Raw genomic sequence first — 16,341 nt, 5'->3', positions numbered from 1 at the left:
TCGAGCCCCACGTCGGGCTCTGTGCTGACGGCTAGGAGCCTGGAGCCCGCTTCAGATTCTCTGTCTCCCTCTCTCTCTGCCCCTCCCCCACTCATGTTCTGTCTCTGTCTCTCCAAAATAAACGTTAAAAAATTTAAAAAAAAAAAGAAAGAAAGGAAATGAAGTCTCACTATTAAACACTATTAAACAATGGCTGCAATTTCCAGTGTCTTTCCATTTTGTTGATGATGAAGGTCTAATAATTCGACAACTTAAACAAAACATGCCGCCTCTGATTCGTACAGTTGGCAGGGGCACAAATCTCTATTAGCCACAACAGTCTAGGACCTGCAATACGGAATTCACTGCAATACCTTGTAAGATGTTAAAGGTTTCTGTCCCTTGCATATGTAATTCCCTCTTCTTTTCCGGTGACGAAACAGCAATTTCTCTACTACCCTTTCAAAATAAACTTATGAAAGGCAAAAACTGGTTTTTTCCCTTTAAAAAATGTTGCATTTGTCTCATCTCCTCAGTCTTTTAGTGTGGCTGCCTCATTCACTACAACCTTTTAAACATTCCTCTCGTAAAATGCACAAATAGTCCTTAGGAGAAATTAGTTAAATGGCTCCCAGAAAGCAGTGTTGTTTTTCCCCTTTCAAAACACTGCTGTAAGTATCCCAGCTCACTAATAAAAGGTAAACAAATCTGAAAATTGATCAGATGTAACAGATATGATTAAAAGAAAGACAATGAAAAGAACAGTGATGTTCATGCTATAAGGTATCTATTTCCGAATGCTATTAGACCTACCCAAAGAAGCATTCATTCTAGGAATAAATGTCAGGAATTCAAAAGATGGCGACAGCAAGGTAGGGGATGCAGAACAGAGAGCTGCGTAGTCCATTTGTCTTTTTCAACTAATCTCTAGGCACAACGTGGGGCTCGAACTCACAACGCTGAGATCAGGAGTCATATGCTCTACCAACCACGCCAGCCAGGCGCCCCCCAGAGGGTTGTGTAGTTCAAAGTAACAACAGGGTTCTCCCAAAGGCTGCAGAGCTCTGGGCACACAAAAAGAAGGGCCAGAATTCCCAGGAGCGGCAGTAGCACGTTAAGGGGTCAACACACACGGGCCACTTCAGCTTGAGCTTTTCCCATCCCCAATCACCACCACCACCAGAACACAGCATCCTGGTTGGAATGACGTCACATCTTTTGATAATAGAGTCATATCACGATTACATTCAGGCATTTATACTTCTGTGGTTTTCTGGTTGTTGTTGTTGTTGTTAAAAAAAAAAAAATGTGTGCCACAACACCTGGGTGGCTCAGTCAGTTAAGCTTCTAACTTTGGCTCAGGTCATCATCTCACAGTTCATGAGTTCAAGCCCCACGCTGGGCTCTGTGCTGACAGCTCAGAGCCGGGAGCCCGCTTGAGATTCCGTGCCTCCCTCTCTCTCTCTGCCTCTCTGCCTCTTGTGCGCTCTCTCTCTCTCTCTCTCTCTCTCTGTCTCTCTCTCTCATGATCTCACGGTTCATGGGTTCAAGCCCCACGTAGGGCTCTGTGCTGATGGCTCGCCTAGAGCCTGGTTCGAATTCTGTATGTCTCTCTCTCTCTCTCTCCGCCCCTCCCCCACTCACACTCTGTCTCTCTCTCTCTCTCAAAAGTAAGCACTAAAAAAAAGTTTAAATTAAAAAAAAATGTGTGCCTATGAAATAATAAAAGTCACATTAACCTCAAGAACCTGGACCATTTCTGTGAAGTCAGGTGGGTATATATTCACTCAGTTATGTCTTCCCCTCTCTAATTCCTATGAACAATAGCAAAAAAATAATAACTTAATTAAAGTTCAGTGAAGATTTATGAGTGGACTTCATCCCAACTTCTGCCCCTGTAGCTGGGTGAGGCAGCTTAACTAAAACATTTCTGGGAAATGCCATGAGCCACGAAGTCTCTGACTTGCGTATCATTTATGATACCCCCTGGGGAGCAGGCCCAGAACCCCATAAGGTTCTCATTACAAACAGGAATGTGCCAGGCCAGATGCACTGGGGGTTGTCAAGCTTTGTAAACTCTCCCCCCCACAAAAAAAAAAAAAAACTCATAAATTTTGCAGAATATATTGCTTTTCCCTGAATTTTTATGATTATGTTCAATTTAGGGGAAACGTACCCCATACTTCATCATTTACCTGTTTTTAAGAGTTATTTGATGTCCATGAAGTTCCATGAACTTTCTACTAGTCATGTTTTTTACATCTTAAAAATATAAGCCCGCATATTTCCAGTCAGCCATGAATGTAAAACCTCCCGGCTCTTCTAATTTTGGTGTGCCACTGCAGGCCAAACAGATTTCAGAGCTTTTCCGCCGGACAAATTCACCTTTCCACCTTCCAGGAAGGCAACGAACCTAATGAAAGATGGCGGTAACAGTGATCAGAGTAGAAAAAGTTGGCAGGTCTTGGCACGGCAATTGAATGTGGGGTGACACTGTAAGGCTCAGAGGGATGTGGTCCCCTGGGGCAACCACTACCCCATTCGTGGTCCACAGAAAAGACTCCCCAGCCGCGGGGTCGAGGGGAAAGGCATGACTGGAGATGGTGGGCTGGAATTAGGCACCTAGGCCAAGTCTGGTGGTCTCTCACATTCTAACTTGTTTTCATGAATTTTAGTGATTTGTGTTCCTTTAGTAAAGGTACTTTAGGGGCGCCAGTCGGTTGAGCGTCCGACTTCGGCTCAGGTCATGAGCTCGTGGTTCATGGGTTCGAGCCCCATGTGGGCTCTGCACTAACATCAGAGCCTGCTTCAGATCCTCTGCCTCCCTCTCTCTCTCTGCCCCTTCCAATCTCTCCCTCTCTCTCTCTCTCCCTCAAAAATAAATAAACATTAAAAAAGATACTTTATAATAATACATATTCCAGGTCTGAAAATGTAACCAATCTCAACTTGGTTACCACCAAAACTGAAATCTGTCGGTCATGTATTAAAGGGGCTGTGTCTATAAATCCTTCCATCTGCCTCACTGTGGCTAGGGTGGGCCAGGGCTATACGGCCCAGCCTCATCTAACGAGATATGGAACAGGAGATACACAGATCCCACCTCCCATCCCTCCCTCCCCGGCAAATGTTTAGGATAGGAATAAACCACGAAGCCAGATGTAATCCTGTGCTAAATCAGATTAGGAGAAGCAGACAAAATCACAACTTCATTCAATGTGTCATTTATCCCGGGTGACTAATGCATTATTTTGTATGAAGTTAAAATTGAGCTTTGAGAAACTATGAAATAAATCAAATGCCCTACTTTACGTAATGTTTAACAGACAGTTCCCATTAGGATTCTACTCTGCATAGCTGTTGGTTAAAATCATTGCCCAGTATGCTTATAAATTAATCAACTGGGGTAAAACTGGCTTGGCTGTCATCATTCGCTTCTAATCTACATTTACAATTCACTTTAACTTTTCGAGCCCCTTGAAAAAGGGTCATCAAATCTCTATTTTTTTGTTCAAAATACATGAGTAACAGCGATTGTTTACAAAAGCCTGGGTAGCAGAAGTGAGGCGCTCGTGTCAATTTTCAATGGCCTTAGAGCGCCCATTGACATTTCCCTGTGACTTCTGGGTAAAATGCTGATCAAAATCCAACGAAAATGGTCTTCATCATTCTTGAGGGGAACTTTTCCCACTTGCAGTCTGAATATATGTGCGCTGCTTACGTTTCAACTGTTACAGAACCTCAAAACCAATGGGCCAAGATGCCTAATTGCAGCAAAAGGGACAGAGTTAATATTTAATAGCTAACTTTTGTAAAAGGTCCACGGTGGCTCCTGCACTTCTCCGGGATCTTTATGACTCAGATATGTTTCATTTCTGACGATGAGCCCTAATTCAGTAAAGACCCACAAGTCCCTACTATCTCTCCTCCTAGTATGTGTCTTAGTATATGATTAATTTAACCACTCGCGTGTTTCATCTGCACTAAAATGTCCTAGATTTCTTCATCCTGTTTTACCTGTCTTCCTCAATGTGTATTGTGTCGTGTTTCATTTTGCGCTGGGAAAACAATACAAACATGTTTTAAGGGTTTTTTCCAAGATTATTTTATATACTTTGAAGTTGCCCATCAAACTGTATTTTTTTTAAGTTTTAATTTTAATTCAAGTGAGTTAACATACAGCGTAATATTAGTTTCAGGTGTATAATGTAGTGATTCAACACTTCCATGCATCACCTGTACTCATCACAAGTGCCCTCCTTAATCCCCGTCACTTATTTCACCCATCCCCCCACCTCCCCTCTGGGAACCGTCAGTAGTTAAGAGTCTGTTTGTTAATTTCTCTTTTTTTTCTTCCTTTGTTTCTTAAATTCCACATGTGAATGAAATCTTACGGTATTTGTCTTTCTATGACTGACTTATTTCACTTAGCATTATCCTCTCTAGCTCCATCCATGTCGCTGCAAATGGTGAGATTTCATTCGTTCTGTTTATGGCTTAGAAATATTCCATTCTGTGTGGGTGTGTGTGTGTGTGTGTGGGTGTGGGTGTGGGTGTGTATACATAATACATACATGCATATATACCTCACATCTTCTTTATCCATTCATCATTCAATGGAACTTGGCAAATGACATATCCGATAAAGGGTGAGTATTCAAAACATATAAAGAACTTATAAAACTCAGCCCCCAAAAGAAATCATGCAATAGGAAAATGGGCAGAAGACATGAATGGACATGTCTCCAAAGAAGACGCACAGATGGCCAAGAGACACAAGAAAAGATGCTCCTTATCACCCATCAAACTCTATTATGTCCAGCTCAGACACAGCTGATTCGAACTCTGTGAAGGCAAGGGTAAGAACACCTATCTCTGGGATGCTTATTCAAGAGGTGATGTGTGCAAAGCATGTGACATGATGCTCTGCAAATGTTGGTTCTCTTACCCTGACTATCGAACCATCTTACGGAACATATGGAATCTTTTCTGCACATCCTTGGGATGAAATTGTAATCTGAATCCTCCAGAGGCTTAAATAGAAAATGTGTTCAGTCTAAAAATATATGTTAGGAAAACCCAAATCCTAGGTTAGCCTCCAAAGCAGGAACTATTTTTTTTAAAAAAAGAAGAAGAAAAGAAAGACAAAACAGACAAACAAACACGGCATCTGGCACAAAGGAGACAATGCTATTAAAGCGTGGAGAAAAATACTCAGCAAATGTTGAAGGCGTGTTCTTCGCCTCCCCCCACCCCCCCCCCCACACACACACACTTGGTACTGGACGAAAGCCTCATCCAATGGTGGCAATAAGTTAAGACATGTTTTCTTTTTTAAGTGGGCACAATTACCCTCATAGCATTATTGTAGATATTAAATGTAGGTATAACTTGCGGGGGGAGAGAAGCTATATGTAAAAGTCTAAAATCACAAAAGTGATAAGCTTGGGGCTATTTGGGAGCGATTATTCTCATCAATAAAGAAGTCCCCACAGGATTCCTGGCAGGCAAGATGCACATCGAGATCATTTAACTTATAAAATGTTAATAGGCATGCTATTTCAAGAATACATCTATTGAAGGTAAGGCAATGTACCTACCTGGACCTACCTGTCTGACCATTGTGATTTTAGCTCTTCTCTTTGACCTCATTCTTGCTCCTCTGAACTATCTCTTCACAAATTTGACCACATACAGCATTAAGCAGGCTATTGTAGAGAAATCCATTTATTTGTTCAGCAAAAAGTAATCAAGCGCCTACTGCGTGCCAGACAAGGTTCTAGGCACTGCCGACGCACTAGTGGACAAAAGAAAAGAAAGCAGAATCCACCCTCATTGAGTTCATGCTTCCCGAGTCTGAATTAAGTTAAAGTTTACAGATCAGTCCAGTTCCCTCCCAAACACCCAATCTGCTGCTTACACCCAAGAGGAGCACAATCTTGCAATGTCTTGCTGTGTAAGAGATCAGGTCAGTTACATCTCCTGTTTGGCTATGGTTTCAAACCCAACCCCACAGGTAAGTACCAGAGCTGAGCGAGAAAGGCCCCATCAGCCCCATCCCCGGCTGTGCCCCGCAACATGCAGTGTCTTGCCACTATTCTAGCATGTGTCTCAGGGTATCGTCACGGGTTAGCAGAGAAGCTAAGGCTTCATTTCAGCTCTGCAATATACTACCTGCGTGACCTTGGGCAAGTCACTGAACCACTACGTCCCAGTCTCTCCGCCCTGTAAAATCGGGCAATCAGATAACGCAAACCAGAGCCCTTCACAAAGGAAACGACAGCTCTACTTATTATCTTCACTTCAATTGTTATTACGATGCCTAGACTTAATATTTTGAGACCTAGCAAAGTGCCCAAAGGAATTCGGCATAAATGAATGAATGAATGAATGAATGAATGATGCTACACTCCGCATGGCTGCATTAGGCTACCACTATGGCTCAGATGCCAGGAATACAGAAATAAAAGATATATGCGCACCCCCCAAAACAATTCAAGTACGTCAGAAGTATGTTCAGAGGAGGAGAGTCTAACTCGACAGGACATCAGTATGTGAGTTTGGTGGGCAGAGGATGAGGAGGACCGCAGCTAGAGGCTTCCCAGAGACCTAGCTGAGATCTGAAGGATGAGACAGACCAAGAATTATCTGGTGGTCAAAGAACTAATCAGAAACACAGATATAAACCCCCCAGGCACCAACTCGCTCTTTAGGGAAAGGAAACACAGAAGTCAAAATACCGGTAGGCACCTTCCAGACAAATGAGTTAATTATTTTTTGAAAAACGGAGAAAGAACCAAAGAGAGATATTTGGGCACATCTCAAGAGCCACAACACGTGCCTCTTTTGAAAACGGCTCTTTTGTCGGCCACTGTGCCAATTTACAAACATTTGTTTCAACCGATTCGGGAAAACAAACTTTGATTTGGGATTTCTCTGAAGAGCGTTTGTGCCAATATTTCCATAATTCAGAGAGTCAGCATAGTTGTCAAGAGTTCTGCAATTGTCTCCCAGTCAATGGCGGTCAATGTGCATGAAAATACGCCATTCGTGCGGCACAACGTAACTTCGGTAGGTCACACGCACACGCTCATCCCGTCAAACCAGACAACTCCGGGGCCAAAACCATTGCTTAATATTGAATGTGGGCTGCCGCCGGCCCTCCAAACGATCCCCATTTCTGGCTGGCCGTCCAAACAATCCACATTTCTGGCTTTCCGTGTCCACTCTGGCCCGTGCTAATAGTACTCAACGAGTTTCATGGGCCCCGATGACGACCGCTTCTCCTATCCTAGCTCACACGCTCGCTCTCCCTGAATTCCTATTTTACTCACACCCATGACACACTATTTCCCCCGTTCTCGTTCTCCATTCTGTTGTCACGTCAGCGGGGCCAGAGGTCATCTTTACGTTCCTTTCATCTCCCCCTAAAAGTGACTGCCTAGCAGCGTGCTGGGCATAGAGTAGGTACACAGTGAAAGCAGTTCTTTTCTTTAATGTTTATTTTTTCTTGGGAGGGGAGGGGAAGGGCAGAGAGAGAGGGAAACAGAGGGTCTGAAGCAGGCTCTGTGCTGAGAGCAGAGAGCCTGATGCAGGGCTTCATCCACAAACCGTGAGATCATGACCTGAGCCAAAGTCAGGTGCTTAACCGACCGAGTCACCCAGGCATGCCTGAAAACAGTTCTTGCTAGAACTGACAAACACTGAACTAGGGCATGAGGGCTCCCGACCCCAGCCGTGTCCCTTACTGACTGTATGTCCTTGGGCAAGGCATTGTCCCATCCTGGGCCTCGGTCTCCTCATCTGTACAATGAAGAGGCTAGACCACATGACTCTGAAGGGCCCTCCAGTCTTGAAGCATTAGGTTCGAGGAATTGATTAATTTGTGCACACCACAGCCAAGCCTTTTGCCAGCAAATAAATAATGGCTAATTGATGAGACCTCTCCATGATTCCATGGCACTTCGTCAGAAACATCCATCAATGCTGGAATTTAATTTAGTTACTGTGGCTGTGCCGACCTGGCATGAAAACAGCCAGTCCCTTTGGAAAATTAATTTATTTAAAAAAATTAGTTGACTGGCATGCTGGAAGGAGAAGTAAAGCCTCTGTGACTGCATGTTTCGTTGTTCACTGGATGGTTAGGTCGTCATGTACATATTGCCACCGTCAGAAGGTTAAACTGACTTCATAACACGTTCCTTCTGGCTGGTTGGTTTGATCGAACCAGACTAGAGACCTGAAGACCCAGAGTACATCAGACGCGAAGAAACTTCTTGCAATGAGTGTTAAAGCAAGTGCAGCGTTACTATGAGGTAAATAGGGTTTTACTTTTTATTTATATAAAAACGAAACCATTTCGATGCTATTTCCCGGAGACATGTTGCCTACAGAACACAAAATTCGGACTCCAGGAATACAGTTTAATCAAGGCCACCGAGCAAACCAGTATCCGCTACTGAGATCTGGTTTTCGCTGAAGACGGTAGACAATACAGAGAACTATTATTTGGAAATGTAACAAAGTGAATCATTCTTTATAGGATGGAAGTAACGTCTTTTTTTCTTTTCCTTTTTTCCAGCCAAGGGAATGCTGAAAAAAATAAACAGATGAGGGATTTTGAGCTTGTGTTGAAACCAAAACCTCTTTCCTTAGCTTATTTCCCAACGTGTGGCTTTTATACCCTCATACACCAGCACGTGCCTACTGAAGAACCAAATCAAAGATTACTTTAAATCACTGGCTGGCGTTCTTTTTCAAATGAAGCAAAATGCACAGGTATATAAAAAAATAGCGTTCCATAAACTGAGCACTCCATAATCAAAATCAGATTCTAGCTGTAGTGCTATTGTCAGCCCTGCTTAAATCATGCCATTTTATTTAAGCCCTCAGATAATTTCTCGCAGCTCAGTAAGTGGGTGGATGTTAGCAGCTAAGGTCATCGAAAAGATTTACTTTAAAATAAATTCAACAATTCAGAGCATCGCCCTCTCCACAGCGCAAAGTGTACCTTGCTTTGAACATGCATATAAAATTTCATTAAAGTGCAACATAAAAGTTTTACATTAGAGGAACCTAGCGCCGGACCTTTGTTTAACAGTCATGATAATTTATGGCGTGGATCTGCTACAGTTAAGTAGAAAAACAGCCTTCTCGTGATGAAATACAAGTCAGAAAGGCTGAAATTCAAGGAAAGCTGGAGGAATCCCAACCTCCAACCGTTCAATTCCTTCAGGTTTTTGTCACACATTCTTCTTTAATATTCTCCGTACGGATTGAGACACAATCCTAGTCCGTTAACTCCTGTATCCCATGCTTTAAAAGTTGGGGTTTTCAGTTCTACGCATATCTGAGAGTTCAGAGAAATTCTATTTTCTAAAACATCGTACCCATAAATAACATGGGTTCCAATTTTGCCTCTTCCTTGCCTAAGTTTCTTTCGTAACCCTTCTTCCTTGTCCTTACCTTCTGTAAGAGAGGCCAGACTGGCTCCGAGATCTTCAAGAAGATTACAGACAATTAAACCACTATCCAAGAGGCAGAGGGCCAGTATTATCACCAGGATTTACTGAGCAACTTTTATCTTTGAAAGATTCAAGCATTTGCATAGGACACTCTTTGAGCTGATGGGCTGTAACATCAATCAACAGATGTTTATTGCGCACCTGTGATGGGAAAGGCACTGTGCTACATGATGCAAGAGGGTGATACACCACGCCCTAGGAAGCAGTGTGGATATTTAGACATCGACGACTTAATGCAACAGCAGTAACGCAGTGAAAAGAGCCATAAAGACAAATCCTAGGGCCTCCACTGACTGTGTAAACTTAAGCAAGTCACTTAACCTTTCCGAACTTCAGTTTTCTCATCTACAAAATGAAGCTAACAGTCTCAGTCCTGACAAACCCACAAGGTTATGGTGAGGATCACATCAAACAACCGATACGGTAAGTTACAAAGCTTTGGGAAGAAATGTTATCCACCTCCTAGTCCCAGCTTTGAGGATCCAAATATACCTATGATCTTCTTTATGATCAAGTATCAAATCTTCAAAATTAAGGCATTCAAATTTAAATGGACAGTTCCCAAGGACTTGAGTTTTGCCTCTTTTTTATATATATCTTGCCATTCACAGGTTTTCATTAAAGGGGCATCCATCAAAGAAGTGCTAAGAGATTATATCAGTACATAAATTGTTTTTTTTATCTAAAAGAAAAAAGCAGAGTCCCATGCCTAGTCAATTACATGCTAATTCCACCAATTTTTTTTTTTTTACACAAGTATGATATACACAATCCAATCCATTTGTTTCAGTGATGGCTAAATGCTCAGGCCCATACAGTAACAATAAATAATAGGCAATGAGGTTTCATGGCAAGGCACCTGACCTGGAAATTGGGAGATGTGGATTTCTTACCTAGCTCTACTACTAACCAGGTTGTGTGGCCGTAAGCAAGTCAAACGACCTCTCTAGGGCTGTTTGCTCATCTGTAAAATGGGAATAACACCTGAACATTCTAAATTACAAGGACTAAATGAGGTGACATATGGGAAAGTATCCCACATTTGAAAAGGCTCGCACAAGGTATCAGCTGTCAATGGTGCAGGCTGTGGGGTCAACTCCATCTAAGGCAGAACCTGGATTGTATCACCAAGTAGCTTAGTGATTCCATTACTTCCTCTGTAAAACAGAGAGCGTAACAGGTCCTATCCCATAAAGACGTCTGAAGGATAAAGTGAGATTGACTATTTAAAGCATCCGGTGATGCCTGGGGCACAGAGTAAATACTCCAATCACAGTAGCAATGATGACGATGCGTTCTAGAACGCACAGGTGAAACACACACACACACACACACACACACACACACTCCAAAAGGTTGCTTCAAGTTGTGGTGTCAACAGCAATGCATTTCTTCCCATTATCAGTAAACAAGTTTTTAAAACCTCTTTCTTTATCCCACAACAATCTGAAAAAGACAAAATTAAAAGTGAAAAATGCTGTCCCTGTACCAATTGTTTTGTCTACAGGACAGGCTAATCAACTGTGTGGCAGTTTCACTTTTTGAGGTAGGAGCTACAAGCCCATAGGGCAAGAGCTTCTAGATTGTTCCAGAGATGGCCATTTTATTGGACCTTTATGATTCTGAAATTACATTAAATATGTGCCAATTTTGCATGCAAGAAATAGTCTTAGCTAAGAATAATGAGCATGAAATAAAGGTTCAGCGCATTAAAGCCATTTCTATTCAACAATAATTAGCATGTTTAAATACAATATAATTTTTACCCATCTACAAAATGCTTAAATGTTTGGAATCTCGTTTATGTCTATAATGACAGATTCATTTTTGAGGTAGTCATTTTCAATCTTGATTTGTATATTTTAAAGTTGTTAAACGCTTGACTGAATCATTAGCAAAACAATTCATGTATCATTAAACTGATTTCTAACATGAGACAATTTTCTTTCTTGTCCAATAGACGTGCCTTTTTCAGATTTACCGAGATAGCTTTTATCCTTTGGAGGGCTTGGCGGGGCTGCGGAGGAGACCTCAGCACTGGCTAATTTCACGGCCTCCGGTCTAGCCTCCCCATCCATACACTCCCTTAAGAGCCTCAACCCCCGCCACGGTTTGCTGAACGAACGCTCACGCACTCTGGAGAATGCATATTGTACTAGCAAAGAAAACAGACCGCAGACCGGCTCCTTTTTCATGGAAGCCAAACAGAGAGGGGGGAGACAAATGGACGCAGGTAGAGAACCACAAACCCTGGCAACCTGTAGGCCGGGGTCTGAACAGGACCCTGCCCCGCCGCCCCCATGGTGCTGCCACCCCTCGGCGGGCGCTCTCTCCCTCCCACATCTTCCCACGTAGGAGCAGGTCTGTGCCAGGCTCCCGAAGGACTGCGGCCGGAGGGGCCTCGGAAGACCTGTGCGCGCACGGCTGGCAGTGGCTGGCGGGCTGTTGCCGCGCACGGGCCGGGCCCGGCTGGACGTGAAACAGTTCACTTTTGTCTGCAGAGCGGAGCAGGGTCTCCCCCTCCCCCGCAGGGTCGAGGAGGGCTGGGGAAGGCAGGGGCCGCTGGGGCAGGCCCCCGGGGCCGCCTTCGCGGGAGGAGGAGAAGCCTGGCCTGCACATGGCCCCTTCCCAGCCTTGACAGCCCACACAGACCTTTGAACTTTCTATTTATATAACGGTTTAGTGAGTTTAAGTCTCTTCCTGTGTAACTGCCCGTGTGCGAGCTGGCCTCTAATTAGGCTACTTGTGAGACATCACTTAAAAACTACAAACCACTGCTGCCGGCCTTGGGTCACAAGTGCCTCACCACAATCTTCACTAGACTTTTTCACACTTTGATTTTGGTAGCCTGGTGGCTTGCTTTCCATTTTTTATGTTTAAGGATGCACCCCTGTCTCTAACTGTCGGCCCTTCTCTCCTTCCCTCTTTTTTTTAATAATGAAAAGATAAACATCGCCACAGAGGACCTTGGCCTGTCACAAAGCCATACCTAATCAATACGGGGGGTGCTCACAGGACTGAAAGGCGGGACACTTTGTAGCCCCTCCGATTTTGCTTTTATCCCCTCTTAAATGGGGATTAATGACATCCCCACCGCTGGTAAACAAGGCCAAATCTCGCCACAAGATCTCCAGACACCTCAAGAATTCATTTACTGAGTTACCAGAGGCAAGTCGATAGAATGGCTCAGGCTGTAAAATTTCATTTTTTCTTCCTTTCTTTTTTCTTTTACTTGAGAGCAATGGTGTGTTTGGTGCACACAGACAGACACCTGCACCTTCCTCTTCTTTCACAGAATGGTTCATATGAAATTCAGACTCAGGTGAACACTGCCCATTCATCCAAGAATCTTAAAGAACTTATGCTTTGGCCCTTTCGTCAAGTCCAGAGCACCACCCATTAAGATACGCGGGCAGTTTGTGAAATCCAGGGGTATGTTCCTTTAGGCACACAGCACTCCCAGACCCAGCACATCGTCTTTCATGCCCCATCCTTCCCATTTGCATTCATTCTGACAAATGTGTTTGTAAATGGGCATGTACTTTTTGTTTACTGTAGTCAAGTGTTTGCAAATAACACATATGCCTGTGTATGTAAAGTCTTCCTTCATTAAGTCTAGGTAAATGAGTTTGTTTTGTAGCTGGCCTGTTCCATTTGTTGTCAGACATCTAGGGTTGCATTAGAGGCAGCTCAGAGTTTTCAGTTCTACAAGTGAAGGTTGAGAAAAGATACTATGTAAATGAGACCCTTAACTTGGCCCAAGCCTTTTTCCTTGGACCTCCTGGGGGGAGGGGGGAAGAATGGATGCCAGCACTCTAAGCAGCTACTTACTCCCCAGGAAAGGAAGTAAACAGGTAATGAACATATAACTGGTGTGCTCTACATGTCCGCAGAGTTTGGAAAAGTACAGATTTCCATTCAAGGCAGTATGAAGCTTTTTTAGTTCATCCGCTATTGTCACGTTTATGTTCCTTTTTTTTTTGGGGGGGGGGGTTCAAGACAGATGCACAACCCACATTACAAATGTTTACAAACAGATTCATAAGGAAGTTTGCCCCTCGCAATCAAACAGTAAGAAGGAGAAATTTTCCTGGCACATGGGCACAGAGGGAAAAGGCCAGCTTATTTATGCAGATATGTTACACTAATTCATCCATATTTCACATAATATCCACAGAGTGTCCAAGTCTGCATGTGGCATAGTTACAAAACTGGAGGAAAAAGGTTTTGCCTTTTCTTTAAAAAAAGAAATGATAGTCCCCAAAGGGGGGGGGGCGTGTCTTTCTGAAAAAAGAAATCAAAAGAGCCCATCCCCTTTAAATATGCAACTGCATGTGTCTAAGATTAAACTGAAATTAAAACAATATAAGAAACACATTTTTTTAAAACCTAATACCTTGGATATGTTTAACATTTGAACTACACCCACGAAATCAATTATAACAACGTCTGTTAAATTAATGATGTTACCCACACCATATATTAGGCAAATTGTATGCAAATGGTAATGCTGTGGTTATCAGTTGTCTGCAAAATAAATTAGTGAAGCAGAGTAAAGGCTGTGTGCAGGAGCATAATATTTAATTGAGGAGTAATTTTATTGTGATCTTTACTTTTAAATAACAGCACGGTTATTAAAAACCGTAACAGAATGTTTTCCTGCAGGGTTGATAAAACCGTGCATAGTATCAAAAATGCCTTACCGATTAATACTGATACAGTGTAATTTGTGGCTGCAAGGATTTACCCGGAATTGCTGTAAAAGAAAATGTATTTAAGTTCTGATTATCTTGGATTTGCAACTAAAGGGCTCACGATTGGCATAATGAAGCTATTGGCTAAGAGTATGACCCTTTTCTAAAGAAGGAAATTGCCTAAAATATCACATCAGCAAGGGAAATCCTTGTAAAAATACACAGCATTCATAGCCAACGGCTGCTAGCAGTTTAACATCGCAGAAGATTTCGCACCACCGGTCTGTATTGTAGATTATCCTAACTACGTTTAAAAAGGCAATAACCAAGATGCAATTGTAAATCGCTGCCGCCGCATCCTCACCCCTTCTCAAGCCACAGGCTGGGGGGGGGGGGGGCGGCAATTGGTATGTTAAAATGTTGTGACGGATTAACAATAATAACGCCTGTGGCAGAAGGTGGAGTTTTTTAAAAAGTTAATAGATATGTATATCACTATTTATGCACGCGCGCGCGCACGGCACGCGGTGAGTAACAACTTTCCGGCTCCCCAGTCACCTTTGCACCATCTTTCAAAACGCTCTCAGCGACAAGTTTACGGTATTTGGGGAAGAGCCGACTAACCCTCTGAATCCGAGCTGGGTGCCCATCACACAGACCTGCGGCTGCCTCCCAGTGGGGGCGGACAGGGGTCCGGCCGGTAATTAAATGTGCACAGACGTCGGAGCAGCAGACTTCGGGGGACTAACTTCAAAATCCCTGCCTTGAGAGCCAACGCCGAAGTCGGCCCGGACCCGGCGTCCCCCGCTCGGCGGCCCGCGAGGCCAGCAGGCACCCGCGTGCGGGGAACTTGTGCTGCGCGAGCGGCGGGGGAAGGTGTGCGCGCCGCGCGGGGACCGAGGTGGCGGCGGCGGCGGCGGCGGCGGGGGAGGCGGTCGCGGACACGGAGGAGGGCGGCCGACGGCACCTTGCCGCTGCCGGTCCCCGCGGCCGGCCGCCGGCGCTCGACACCTAGAAAGTTGAAGCCTTTCGGCCGGGCGGGATCCGGTGCGCCGGGAGACGGGCCGGGCCGGTGGGTGCGCAGGAAAGATCCCCGCGGGGGTCGTGCGGCTCGGCCCGCGGGCGGCGCGGGCTCCCATCCGGGCCACAGGCAACTCTTCGGACTTGGAGCGCCACACGACGCCTTCGGGACCCGCATCCCACCCGCGGCCGCCACCTCCCCTCGCCCCCACCACCACCCGGGCACCCGCGCGAGAGGAGTCGCGGCGGCGGGGCCAGAGGTGGCTGGGAGCAAGTGGGAGGGCGTCTGGGGCGCCCCCACCACAGCCCCGGCTCCTCTTAACAAAGGCGAAAAGCCCGGCCCCGGCCGGGGGACCCGCGTCGCAAGGAGAAGGCAGAGATCAACACCTACCACTGCTGCTCCAAGTCCCAGTCCCTGAAAAAGTCGAATAGATCCATAGCGGCCGGGCGGCGGCGGCGGCGGCGGGCGGGCGTCCGTCCCTGCTCGCGGCGGGTCGGCGCGGCTCTCGGCGCGGCTCGCTCGCTGCTCTCGGCGGCCCGGCTCTCCGGCCCTCCCGCCCGGCTAAAAGTGCCCAGGCCGCATCGGCGGCGGCGGCGGGCGCCGGCGGTGCCCGGTCCTGCGCTCCGGAGCGGCGGCGGCGGTGGCACCGGGCGGGCGAGTGCCCGGCCGCCCGCTCGGGTCCGCTCGCTCCGCGGCTGCCCGCGCGCCCAGCGCCCCGACGCTGCGGCGGCAGGCGCTGGGGGCTCGGGCCGGCGGGGCCGCCCGCCTGGCGGGCTGCGGGGCGGCGGCGGCGGCGGCGGCGGCGGGGGCGGCCGGGGTAGCGGCGGCGGCGCGGCGCGGCGCGGCAGCCGGGGCGGCAGCGGCGGCGGCGGCGGCGGCGGCGGCTGCACAGGCGGCGGCGGCGGCCGCGGCAGCATCACACACTTACACACTCACAGGGGGCGGAGCCTGGGCAGCCCGAAGCCGCGACATGGAGCCGGCACGTTATCGGCCCGGGATCTGGCAGGGGGCTCGCCGCGCCCGCCCGCGCCGCCCGGGACCCCCCCACCCTGTCAAAATCAGCTGGTGACAGCGGCCGCCCAGCTGGGGACCCTGGCCCGAGCCCGAGGGGCGGCCCCGCAGG

The 16,341-nt window shown here is 46.3% G+C and overlaps 1 protein-coding gene across 10 annotated transcripts in view; it reads right to left on the bottom strand.

Annotated features, from left to right (window-relative positions):
* Positions 1-15,927, bottom strand: part of AFF2 (AF4/FMR2 family member 2) — a 455,939-nt gene extending 440,012 nt beyond the window's left edge. For all 10 annotated transcript variants that reach the window (XM_023249262.2, XM_023249264.2, XM_023249266.2 and 7 more), the window contains exon 1: positions 15,609-15,927. In XM_023249262.2, the coding sequence (XP_023105030.2) occupies positions 15,609-15,655 (47 nt within the window). In that variant the 5' untranslated portion in view covers positions 15,656-15,927. The remainder of the gene's footprint in view (positions 1-15,608) is intronic.
* Positions 15,928-16,341: the final 414 nt, after the last annotated feature.

Source organism: Felis catus, chromosome X (genome assembly GCF_018350175.1).
Source record: "Felis catus isolate Fca126 chromosome X, F.catus_Fca126_mat1.0, whole genome shotgun sequence".
In the NCBI taxonomy this organism is placed as follows: domain Eukaryota; kingdom Metazoa; phylum Chordata; class Mammalia; order Carnivora; family Felidae; genus Felis; species Felis catus.
Note: the sequence above shows the minus strand (reverse complement) of the source record. Positions and strands in the feature narration are given on the sequence as shown.